This window comes from Sycon ciliatum, chromosome 10, assembly GCF_964019385.1.
Source record: "Sycon ciliatum chromosome 10, ocSycCili1.1, whole genome shotgun sequence".
NCBI classification, from domain to species: domain Eukaryota; kingdom Metazoa; phylum Porifera; class Calcarea; order Leucosolenida; family Sycettidae; genus Sycon; species Sycon ciliatum.
The window spans coordinates 24,315,787-24,329,198 of NC_088652.1; the positions used below are offsets into that span (position 1 = coordinate 24,315,787).

Consider the following 13,412-nt stretch of genomic DNA (forward strand, 5'->3'; position numbering starts at 1 on the left):
GGCCTAACATTGTAGCACTCACACTCTCAACGCTCTCACGGCACATGGTTATTACGAATTGTAAGTTGTTGTTCATCCATTCACAAGCAGGAGAAGAAGACAACGACAGACAGTGCGAGTATGCGCCCAGCTTGCCATGGACACCTACAGTGTACGGTGTTTATATGTACAGAAAAACCTGGTTTAAGCGACCACCCCACGGTGCAAGCAAAAGCGGTCGTTAAAAAAGCCAGGTGGTCTTTAGAACCAGGTCCCACAGTATCTGTGTAGAACTGTCGGTGCATGGAGAAAGGTTTGACTGTATAGTCATTACGTGTGGTAAAGTACCCATACTACACTATGATCTTCAGAGCACGGGATCTCTGTGCTGGGCCGTAGGGGAAGAAGACTTGAGCTGTCCTGTGCATGTCTGCTTGTGTTGTGCCCGGTTAATTTATGCTTTCAGGCAATGGAGGGTAATCAGAAAACTCCGCATAATCAGAAAACTCCGCACGAGAAGAGTCATATCGGTCCCCTTGTGTACAATGTGATGAACGATGCAGCCGACCTGTTGAAAGGTGTAACTAAGGTGAGAAACTCTTCGTCATCGTTATGGTGTGCAGTACCCACCCCAGGGACACTGTTGCCCACCCCAGGGACACCATTGCCCACCTCTAGGACACTGTTGTCCACCCCAGGGACACTGTTGCCCACCCCAGGGACATTGTTGCCCACCCCAGGGACACTGTTGCCCACGTCTGGGACACTGTTGCCCACCTCTTGGACACTGTTGCCCACCCCAGGGACACTGTTGCCCACCCCGGGGACATTATCCCCCCCCCCCCCGGACGTTTGACCACCCCAGGGACATTTCCCAGCCCCGGTGACAGTTTTGTGTGTGCGTGTGTGTGTGTGTGTGTGTGTGTGTGTGTGTGTGTGTGCGTGTGGACGTGTGTTTTGTTCCCGATCCATGCAGGAAGGAGCGCGTGGCGAGTACATTCGCATCGTGACACAGCTGTGGGAGAATTCCGATGAGAACGGTGAGGCGCGGCCGTACAGACGAGGTACACTCGGTGATGGTCGGGCAATGTTCGCCGAGCGTCGGGAACAGCTGCAGGTCAGCGGCAGCGATGCGTACATTGTCGGCTCGACTTCAAGCAACACTGGTGAAAAGGTGAGCAGGGAGTTATGACTGGGGATTTCCCCACGAACGGAACATGTACCTCAGGTTTCCTGGATTTTTTTCAATGCAGTTATGATTTTAAATTAAGAGACTATGGAAATTGTATGATCCATCATCATTTGAGTTGTTTGTTTGTGAGCATCCTAAGGACTGATGAGTCTTGTTTTGTGTTTTTAAGAAATCATCTCCCCACTTCTGTACTTCCGTCTATTGTAGAACATGTTCGCTCTTCTTTCTTTTTGCTGGCAGTTTCTCCACGAGGAGATTGACGATGGCGTGCAGATGATTTGGTTCAATCACACGGTCCGTGACAACTCTCTCACGCTGGACATGCTACGCACACTACCCAGGCTGCTACAGAAGGCCGCCGACGATGAGGATGTGTTTGCCACCGTGTTGACCGGCGAGGGAGAGACATTCTGCACTGGTCTGGACAAAGACATGCTGGCAAGTGTCTTGCAGAAACCCGGGGAGAGCAAAGCGGACTGGGAGGCCAGGATGTTCGAATACAGAACGGCTATTGAGTAAGTGACACTTTGTTAGTTAGGGCTGTCGCCAAGTCTTGCCGTAGTCTTGTGTCGTTGAAAAGTACTGTTGAAGAGCATCGCAGCTGTGCCATGCTAGCGTTGTCACCAAGCCTCCCCGTGGTCTTGTGTGGAGCACTGGGTACTGTGTAACAGCATCACAGCTGTGCTGCGCTGGCTCTGTCACCAAGCATGCCATAGTCTTATGCAGCACTGTTGCATTGGTTTATTTGTTGTGTGAACATGTAAGAACAGAAAATACATAAAATAAAGATGTGTTGCTGTGACACGCACCTCACCTTCAGCTAGCTCTCCTGTTGCAGGGTGCTAGTGGTGGTGATGCTTTCGCGCTGGATTTAACGTTCTTTGCCGTGAAAGTGTTGCGCCCTTTGCGAGGTTGTCCTCCCTGCGTTCAGTTTGCTTTTGTCATTCCACACCAGGTTACTTCTCAGGCAGGTTATTGCTCTGTATGTTGCATACTGCAATGTCTTAAAAAGCCTGTCTCGTATAGAAGCCGGTTTTGAATGCAAGTCTGCTTTTCGAGACAAACTGGCGGTGTAATAGGTGTATTTATGCTACGACCTGTACATACTCACTATTCGTATTTCCCGCTCGTTCCCCTTGGCAATGAGAGCCACTCACATAGAAGAGCGCATGCTCCAGTGGGTCTGTTCTAGTGCTGTCTTGAGTTGTCGTTGTCCTGTTCTCTTTTCCACTCCTGTCTACACTCTTGTCGAATACTTCCATGCGGCACATAAGCCTGGCTTTAGTCCTGACATACTTAGTACAAAGCAATACCTGGTTCGAATAGAAACCTGACTTGAATAGAAGTCTACCACTGAGGTATAGGCCTGTTTTTTTTATACGTGGCATTCCAGTAGATGGAGACAGAAGACCTATGTTTTGACTGGCTGTTGTGAATCGCGGAGGCACAATAGTTGCTCTCGTGTTTGTGCCTTGGCTTGCTTTGCACTGTTTGTAATTTATCCTTGTGGTGCAAATGCCCATTGTGTTTGTGTCTGCTTTTGTGTGTGTGTGTGTGTATGTGTGTGTGTGTGTGTATGTGTGTGTGTGTGTTGTGTGTGTGTGTGTGTGTGTGTGTGTGTGTGTGTTGTGCGTGCGTGCGTGTGTGTACGTGCATGTTTTTGTATGTGCATGCGTGTGTGTGTACATGCATGTTTGTGTGTGTACGTGCATGTTTGTGTGTGTACGTGCATGTATGTGTGTGTGCATGCTTGTGTGCGTTCTGTACATGCTCTATGCATACTCTTGTCTGTTGTCCTAGGGAGTATGTTGCAAGCTTCATCACGTGCAGCAAGCCACTAATCGCCGCAGTCAATGGTTCAGCGGTGGGACTGGGAGCTACAACTCTTGCACTGTGTGACCTTGTGTTTGCAAGCACTATGGTGAGAAGACGAACTAGGGGGTAGTCGCAAACGTTTTTTGTCGTCCCTGAAACGAACATCATTCGTGGGGGGGGGGGGGGGGGGGGAGCCGAAATCGCAAGTCGACCGATACTGTACACTATGGCATGTTCATGCGTGCGACTTTCGTCGTCCAGCAGAGCAAGCTGCGTTCGTTTCAGAGGGAGGGGAGGGGTCCGAGTTCAAAATGAACGATGTTCGTTTCAGGGACGACAGGAAACTTTTGCGACGACCCCTAAGGGAGACTTGTGTTGATATTAGAGATCTTTCGCACTTTGCACCGAAGCGTGTACATGTACCCCCCCCCCCCCACACACACACCTGGGGCTGCCGGCGAATGAATCAGCATGAACTCGTATGAACACTGCTCTACTGCAGATCTTTGTCAACGACTCCAGATAGCATTGGGAGAATTTGAATCGTGCTTGTCTTTTATCTGCGTGAATGTGCGAAAGGTCTGTGTTGGAGGATTGCTGTGGAATGAATAGCACAAGGGGTGAGAAGCAATGCTAGCCCAGAGTCCTGTGGACGTTAACTTCTACGTACATGCACTGTATGTGTTCGTGGACAAACACACACACACACACACACACACACACACACACACACACACACACACACACACACACACACACATACACAGATGAAGTATGGGTTCTATTCAGCCAATGCTAGTAAAATCCGGTCATGTATAGTAGTAATACGGGACTTTAAATCACCCGACTGGAATATGATGTTGTTGGTATACACGTGCGGCCGTCTGTGGTTCCTTGTCCTGGAGTTCCTTGTCCTGGAGTTCCTTGTCCTGGAGTTCCTTGTCCTGGAGTTCCTTGTCCTGGAGTTCCTTGTCCTGGAGTTCCTTGTCCTGGAGTGTAAATGGTTCCTTGTCCTGGAGTGTAAATTTAGAGCCTTTAGCATGTAGTTGTGCGGGTAATTGTTGTCCTTTCTAGACTTTTTAACGGTTGACTGGAAACAATGCTGTGCGTTTGCCTCTGTACGTATGGCCGTTTGTGCGTGTGCGTGTGTGTGTGTTTGTGTGCACGTGTGCATATGCATGTGTGTGTGTGTGTGTGTGTTTGTGCATGCTTGCGTGTGTGTCTGCTCACCCCTGCTTGTCCAATGTGCCGTGTTGTCTATATGCAGACCACACTACATGTTCCTGACCAGCAGCTTGGCCTGAGTACACTGGGCTGTGCTTCATACACATTTCCCAGGATGATGGGCAATTCAGTGGTAAGATGTCAGCTGTACTTCCATGTCGTATTTCCTGTGATGCTATAGTACCTTGGCGTAATGCTATGGTTTCAGAATAGTGCTGAATAGTATACTGACTGCAATTGTCAAACTCACATTACATCCTGCAGGAGCAATAGGAGGTATGCATCTAAGATGGCCGTAACCTTTTTGCGGGGCAAGTTACCCCATACTTGGCAGGTACAACCTGTTATAGTATATTTTTGAGTATGACCTCCCAAAGTTCATAACCTTTTATGCAGAGCTGATATCAAACGGTGTGTGCAGTTGTAGTGGACTCGGCCCGCGAATCCTAACGGCGGGAAATTGATGCATACGTTCCATCGTGAATATATCACGCACACTGTCTCCCAGCCTCCTCTTGCTGAGAGCATGCGACTCAGTAGTGTCTCTCCCGATGTAACTGTGTCTTTGTTGATGTCACTATCTGATTGTTTGCAGGGGGCGTCGGACACGCTACGGTCACTGCGGTATTGACCGTACCACTTTGCGTCCCGGGTACCCTGTGAATCAATCAAAAGCCCTGACCTGGGGTCTAAATTTGCGAAACGTTTCAGAGGAGCCACCCTAATCCAACGAATGAATTGTAGGAAAAAGTGGGCTGACCGTACCAACCTAAAATACGTTCCCACGCCCCAAACTTTGACTGAAAACATGTCCTGGTGTGTCAGTCAACTAACATTGTGTGACCTTGCTGTGGGTGCACTATACATTCAAATAGCTGGATTATAACCATGGTATCACACGATTGTGTTTCATGGTGGTGTATTCATCTAGGCTGCAGATATGTTGCTACGCGGTGCCAGACATCTGGTACGGGATTCACAGCGGCACGGCATTGTGACGTTTGTCATGGATGACACTGAGGCGAGTCATGTGTTGGAGCGAGTTCTCTACCTCATGTCCACACTGCCAATGCAGGTAAGATGCAGCTGATGTTCAGGTGGCTGTTGCCAGTGGATGTGATATGATGTGGTGGGTGTGTGGTGTGATGCGATGCGGTGTGTGATGGGTGTGTGATGTGATGTGATGCGATGTGGTGTGATGTTGTAGCCTGGCCTCAGTGGGCCAGGCAGCAGACAAGGAGAATCATCAGATCAAACTCACAAGTAGGTCACAGTTCAGTTGTAGATCAGATGTAGACTCAGAATCAGACTGAATTGGAAGAGGATGAACTGAAGTGTGACAGCCCTACTTATACCTGGCCAGAGTGCTCTCTGTCCAATCAGGAGCTATGCATGTGACTACCATGACTACAGGTGTGGTGCAACTGCACCAACTAGGAATGCAGTGAGTCATGCATGATGTCAAGTAACAGATGCCTGCTAAAAAAGTATGAAAACAAGAAAAAAGATTAAAGCTTTACAACAAGGTGGCTCGAACCTAAACTACACGATCTACTGTTCCCAAACCACTGGCATCCCTCCATACAAGGTACAATGAATGAGGCATGCCCAAATATGCAATATGCACTGTGTTACATCACTCCCTCCCCAAATTGAATCACGTCCTCGTGATTATCAAACAAATCCAGTCAGAGCAGGAGAGGGAAAAAACACAAGACAACTGGAAAATGCCACCAGTTATAGAACTATATACAGTATGATACAAATTTACCTAATGAAGACTGTACAAAAATGTCAGGACTACATTGTCCTAGCGATAACGCGCTGGCGGTTGAATATTGTTACGGTTTCGCAAACCATATGCATGCTGCGGTGCAACTGGTGCTACTGGTGCTACGACTGGAACTTGTAGGAACTCGACTACTGGTTCCGGAAAGCTAACTGCTGATGGAGACGGATGGGGCAGATCAGCACTACTATTGACACTGGTATCGTCTTCTCGAACCGGTTTTAAACGGTTGACGTGAACTACTTGCATCTTACCAGTTTGACAATGCTCAATGCGATACACCACATCATCAATCACTTCAATGACTCGGTACGGTCCCGTCCATGGTTTCCGGAATTTCTTCGTGGTGCCTGCTTTCACAGCTGGGTTGTGTAAGCGCACCTTGTCATTGATCGCAAACCGTGGCTTGGTTGTCTTTGCATCATAGTAGTCCTTCTGACGTTTCTGTGCCTTAGCGCCAGCTGATCGAGCATGAGAAAATGCCTGCTGCAAGGAGGTCTCCAGATCAATCAAATAGTCGGGTACAGATTTGACATGTTCTCTGGAGTCGTTAAACATAATATCCACTGGCAACTTAAGCTCTCTGCCGAACATCAGTCTAGCTGGGGTTTCCTTGGTTGAACTATGTACGCTACTACGATACGCCAGTAAACAGCGTTGAATATGCAGATCCCAGTCATTGTGATTGGCATTGACTCTGGCACTCAGCATGTTCTCAAGTGTACGGTTCATCCGCTCAACTAGACCATCACTAGAAGGATGATATGGTGTTGTGCGTGTCTTCTTCATGTCTAACAGTTCACAGATGGATTTGAACAAATTTGACTCAAATTGCGCACCTTGATCAGTGTGGATAGACACTGGCACACCGTAGCGACAAATGAAACCATCAATCAGTGCAGAAGCTATTGTCCTAGCAGTCATATCCGGGATGGCAAACGCTTCTACCCACTTTGTGAAATAATCAGTAATCACAACAATGTAGAGGTTACCTCGATCTGTTCTGGGCAGTGGTCCCATGATGTCCATAGCGACACGCTGTAGCGGAAACGATGGTTGGTCCACCTTCATTGGAGCGCGAGCGGTTGGTGCTGGGGTATGCCTAGCTGAACACAGCTCACACGCCTTGCAATGCAGCTCAATGTCAGATGACATAAAAGGCCAATAGAATCTAGCTTTCACCTTCTCTAGAGTACGTTCAGTAGCGAGATGGCCACCACCACTCTCATTGTGCATCCCAGTCATAATTCTCTGTCGCAAACTGACAGGTACAACAAGTTGCAGGAATGATTTGCTACCGTCTAGTGAAGTGTACGTACGATACAATAAGCCATCTTGTAGAACCAGCCGTTTCCACTGACTCCACAGACGTATCAAGGTCAATGATGCTCCTTTCATAGCACTATCACTGCGTTTAGGCCTGTCTAACAATGCTTGTTGCCAACCAATCATGCAGTCAATGTCACTGTCTTCCGCTTGAGCCTTCCGAATATCTTCTACTGTGAAGAAGTCTGCCAGTTTATCAAATCAGCACTTACATCATCAGGACTGCTAAGCTCGCAGGCGACCGTCTCACCGCTAGTAGTAGTTTCATCTAAGCTGGCGTAGGCAGTAGCGCTCGTGTCATTCGAAGAGTCCTCAGCTTGTTGTACCGGCGAAGAGTTGTCAGTGTCATGCGATGAGTCATCAGCTTGTTGTACCGGAACTTGTAAAGCTGCTGTTGTACCTGTAGAAGTACAGTCACACTGAACAGAAGGATCATAACATTGCTTGTTATTAGTGTTAGTAGACGAATCTAGGATCGGCGAGGCTGTCGGAGTTGCAGCGGAATCAGGATTAACGAGCTGCTCAGGAAATCGAGATAAACCATCCGCATTGCCATGCTGAGAGCCTTTCCGATGTACCACTGTGAAATCAAACGGTTCCAGCTTCTCTATCCACCGTGCAAGAATGCCTTCAGTGTCCTTGAATGACTTTAACCATACCAGCGCCTTGTGATCAGTTCTGAGAGTGAAATTTGCTCCAAGTAAGTAGTGTTTGAAATACTGCATGAAGAAAACTACAGCATACATCTCACGGCGCGTGGTGCTGTATCGACGTTGACTCTTGCTCAAAGCTCTGCTTGCAAATGCAATGACTCTTTCTCTGCCCTGGTCATCAATCTGGGATAGAGTAGCACCAATGCCATAGTCTGAAGCATCTGTATCCAAGATGAACTTACGATGAGCATCAGGATACGTCAGAATCGGCGGCGTTGTGAGGCGGTGCTTCAAAGTGTCAAACGCATCTTGACACTCATCAGTCCAGACAAAGTCGACTTTCTTCTGCGTGAGCTTGTGCAGTGGTGCCGCTATCGTGGCGAAGTCCTTGATGAAGCGTCTGTAGTAAGAGGCAAACCCAACAAACCTGCGAACTTCCTGCACAGAGGCAAGTGCCTGCATATTAGTGACAGCACTGCAGTTGGTTGGTTTAGGGGCCACACCCCCTCCTTCAAAGACATGTCCCAGGTACGTTACGGACTTTTGCAGAATTTGGCATTTGCGAGGCTTAACCTTAAGACCAGCTGCACGGAATTTCTCAAACACAAGCCGTAACCGCACAAGATGCTCATCAAAGGTAGTAGAGAATGTGATCGTATCATCAATGTAAGCCGCGCAGGCCTTCGGTACTAGATCACCCAGTACTGCATTCATCAATCTCTGAAATGTAGCTGGAGCATTGCATAACCCAAACGGCATGACTTTCCACTCATACAATCCGAAGGGGGTGACAAACGCTGCTTTAGCCCTGGCTGCGTTGGTGAGTTCCACTTGCCAATACCCTGATGCCAAATCCAACGTGGAAAAGTACTGTGCTTCACTCATGTGATCTATCGCATCATCAACTCTCGGTATGGGAAATGCATCTTTCACTGTTACTGTATTCAACTTACGATAGTCCACACACAGCCTTATTGAACGATCCGACTTCCTAACAACAACGATTGGTGCTGCCCATGGGCTGTTAGACGGCTCAATCAAACCTTCATGCAGCAAATTCTCAACATGGTCCCGTACCTCATCTGCTTGATGCATTGGGAGACGACGTGGTGCTTGACGAATGGGCCTGGTGCTGGTAGTCTCGATGTCGTGTTGAATGACATCGGTAGAGCCAAGGTCCATAGGTCCAGTGGACATGATGTCCCTGAATTCCGAGAGCAGTTCTCGTACAGCAGTGGCTTCCTGTGGTTCCAAATGGCTGAGGTCAAACAACTCCACAGGGTCAGAAACATCATTAGCACAACACGTTTCCACATCACAATTCGTGCCAACATGCTCCGCATTATCCTCGTCAAGAACCGTACATTGCTCAAATGTGCCCAAGACAGTATCTTTGTGGATTGTAACAGGTCGTGACAATAAATTCTGAAGGCGGACGGGTACAGTGTTCTCTTCGCTAACATTTGTCACAACTCTAGCCGTTCCCATGCAGAATTTGTCTACAAATGTTTCAGATGGTTCGACAAAACCACACAACTTCGGAATTGGCAAAGTGGTGCTAATTTTCGCCCTGGTGATTACTTGACCATAGCCTGAGACAACAATAGTTTCAGCTAGTTGTACTGGAGCTGGATCAGTAAACTGTAAACTATGGCAAGACAGTGTAGGGGAACCCTCTCTGGAAAGCAACTGCAAAGTAGAATGTCCAATTCGAAGACAACTGCCTGCTAGGTCCAGGATACAGCCATGTTTAGCAAGAAAGTCAATGCCTAGGAGGACATCAGGTTCGATATCTGCCACAACCATCATATGGGACCTGACAACATCCCCTAGCTGAATAGTTACTTCTATTGCTCCCTTAACTTGCACAGCACTGCCATCAACACTTCGCACTCGGGTACTGCAATTTTCCAACTTTGCATTCTCAGATCTGGAGAAAAAATTCGTGCTTATGAATGATATTGAGCTGCCAGAGTCAATGAGCATCTTCAAATCTTGTAAACAAAGCGGAATGATTTTACCCAGAACAAATTGGCACTTGCTTACAGTGACCGAGTGACACACCTCGGAGGGCACGGCGTGTTGCACCTCCGGGTCTGGCAGTGGTGGAGCTGGCGGTTGACCCTTCTCACCAGCTCTCTTCAGTTTCCCTGGTCAGGACTGCGCTGCCGCTGCTGTTGCTGCTGCGGTGGAGGAGGCTCCGGGCAATTGGCGATGAGATGCCGAGGGCTGCCACAACGGTAGCATGATCGCTGCCCACGACGCGGTGCTGCAGTTGCCAGAGCGGCTAGGGTTTCCTCCAACTTCGACATCCTGGCCAGGAGCTCCGTCATCCCGTCAGGTCGTGCGGCACATACAGCTACAGCAGGTGGTGGCTGTGACGTGAGGTCCGTCTGCAGGATGGCCAGGGCCCGTAGCGCGTGCTGCAGTGCGGCATCTAGAGTGGCGGGAGCCTGCCGCCGGACATCGAGGCGTAGCTCTCGGCTGTCCAACCCATCGATATATTGGTCCTTGGCAAGCTGCTCGCGGACGTCGGCTGCCAGGGCGGGGTAGGCTAACCTCACGGCCCTTCGGATAGCCTCGCAGAAGTCGGATAGGGACTCGCCTGGCCGCTGGCGCCTGGCCTTGAGCTCCGCTCGGTGCACATCTACTCGGACGGCTGGCGAGAATCTGCCTTCTAGGGTTGCCAAGAGTTGTGCAAGGTCTGCGCGTACTACATCTGTTAGCGAGCCATAGTAGGACTGCGCGTTGCCAACCAGGTACAGGGGGAGGTAGTCGACCTGTTCTTGTGGTGTCCAGGCGTTAACTCGTGACACTTGCCGGAAGTGTGCGATCCAAGTTGTCCAATCAGCAGACGCACTGCCATCAAATTTATCCGGGGTAGCGCACGGCCGGAGACGAGGTGGGTTGACTGCTTGCTGTTGTTGGGCCATCTCTACACAAGGGTTAGATATCTTCCATCCAACAACACAACAAACAACAGAACTTAATACCGCTGCCACCAGATGTAGCCTGGCCTCAGTGGGCCAGGCAGCAGACAAGGAGAATCATCAGATCAAACTCACAAGTAGGTCACAGTTCAGTTGTAGATCAGATGTAGACTCAGAATCAGACTGAATTAGAAGAGGATGAACTGAAGTGTGACAGCCCTACTTATACCTGGCCAGAGTGCTCTCTGTCCAATCAGGAGCTATGCATGTGACTACCATGACTACAGGTGTGGTGCAACTGCACCAACTAGGAATGCAGTGAGTCATGCATGATGTCAAGTAACAGATGCCTGCTAAAAAAGTATGAAAACAAGAAAAAAGATTAAAGCTTTACAACAAGGTGGCTCGAACCTAAACTACACGATCTACTGTTCCCAAACCACTGGCATCCCTCCATACAAGGTACAATGAATGAGGCATGCCCAAATATGCAATATGCACTGTGTTACAATGTGATGCGATGCGATGTGGTGTGATGTGGTGTGATGCGATGCGGTGTGTGATGGGTGTGTGATGTGATGGGTGTGCGATGTGGTATGATGTGGTGTGGTGTGATGCAATGTGGTGTGATGTGATGTGATGTGGTGTGGTGTGATGTGATGTGATGCAATGTGATGTGATGTGATGTGGTGTGATGTGATGGGTGTGTGGTAGACCTGCTATTGCTGCTCTTGCGGCTGATAATGCTGCTGCTCCTGTTGTTGCTGCTGCTGCTCCTGTTGCTGCTGTTTCTACTGCTACAGGTAGACTCCCTCTAATTCGAACACGGTATAATTCGAACATTCCGTGTAATTCGAACTTTTTCGTCGTACCGATCTTCTGCAAGTCACTTCAAGTCAAAATCGAATGCATAATTCGAAGTACGAAAAGTGCGCCGGTTGGATAATTCGAACCCAGTCTTCGTACAGAAGAGCTAATTACAGTACATTGGCCATGTCCTTTGAACGCTTATTTCGAAGTGAGATTGAGTTGCTATCCTTGTAATTCGAAGTTCATTCTTTTCTCCTTCTTCTCTAGCCAAGAGTAGCTCAAAAATCGATCGATGGTCCGCTGCAGGATCGACTATAGCGTTCAAGAAACCCACCTTCTCTCGGAATTTCTTTCAAGCCCGTGCGAGGCAAATTGCAAAGGTTTGATTGAAGACGACGTCTTCCAGGTGGCTGACTCTCTTCGCGGATCTCGATGGCCTTTCTTGCCGCGCCAGCTCGTGCGAGGAGATGTTGGGGCACAAAAACACTATTGTCGTAAATATTGTCTATGCCTATGCTCCACTTCCGTTCTTCAGAATGACATGCTGCTGTCCGACGGCCTTTCATGACGTGGATTAGGCAGCGCAGTTCTTTTCCGTTGAAACTGTTTCAGGAAAGCTGCAGTGACTGACAACTTCTTCACTAGAAAATGAAGATGTCAAAATGATTTTGTGTCGATCCAGTGTGTTGATGATCCGTTGTACACGACCGGTACGACCACCTATGTTTCGTTGATGCAAATAAAAATGTGCAAAAACTATTCAGCATGCGATTTCAAGCATTTTGACATACATATCAGTGCATGGGGCTGCATTTGGATAATTAGAAGTTCTGGATAATTCGAAGTTAGGGCCTGGCAATTTGAGGTTCGAATTAAAGGGAGTCTACCTGTACACTCAAACGTCTCTTATCCGGACGCCTCAGATACGGGCACGTCTCTCTACCGGGCACCTTCAGCTTGAGATTCTATGGCAAAGTTGCTTCGATTTAGGGTTTTTGAACTTTTTCCGTATGCGCAAGTGTTCATTGGTCACTGTCAACCTGTGTAATCCACACATTTCCATCAGTGGATTCTTGTTTATCCTGAACACGAGCAATAGCTGCCAAAGAAACTTCATCAAAAAGATGATATGATACATGATTAGATGAGCTGCCCTGAGATACGGGCAGATCTGAGATACGGGCAGTGCCCGGTCCCAAGGCGCCCGGATAAGAGACGTTCGAGTGTACTGTAAAAGCCATTGTTCTAACGAGGCGCATATATAGCGATTTCCCAAAATTGACTAGTTTACGTGTACCAAAGGTAACGATTCTCACTCATTCTCAACGCTCAATAGAACAGTATATGTATCGATTTCTATTTTAACGACAGATTTCTCCTCGTTAACTCGTTAGAGTTAGCACTTCGTTATATATATGGCTTTTACAGTAATTGGTATGATTCTTTCACCATGGATAGGAAGAGGACAAAATGTTACGAGTTATGACTAACTGTCCTCCAAAGTAACCAGATCATAATTATACAGTCAGTGAGTTGCGACAAAATGGCACAACAACTGACTGGAGACTTCCAGTAGTCCCGAGACATTTCTGCCTGTATATTATGAGCTGGTTCCCTTGGTGAACAGCTAGACATTTTGCCCTTCTCAGGTGTGTCGGACGGTATTTTAGTGTTGTACGGTCAGCCATCTGAAC

At 48.2% G+C, this 13,412-nt stretch overlaps 1 protein-coding gene across 1 annotated transcript; it reads left to right on the top strand.

Moving 5' to 3' along the window:
* Nucleotides 1-484: 484 nt before the first annotated feature.
* LOC135826173 (enoyl-CoA delta isomerase 2-like) lies at nt 485-5,477 on the top strand. Its single transcript, XM_065338804.1, has 7 exons — nt 485-568; nt 956-1,153; nt 1,412-1,686; nt 2,972-3,092; nt 4,254-4,343; nt 5,142-5,285; nt 5,418-5,477. The coding sequence occupies exons 1-7, from the start codon at nt 530-532 to the stop codon at nt 5,475-5,477; spliced, it is 927 nt and encodes a 308-aa protein (XP_065194876.1). The 5' UTR covers nt 485-529.
* The last annotated feature ends 7,935 nt before the right edge of the window (nt 5,478-13,412 follow it).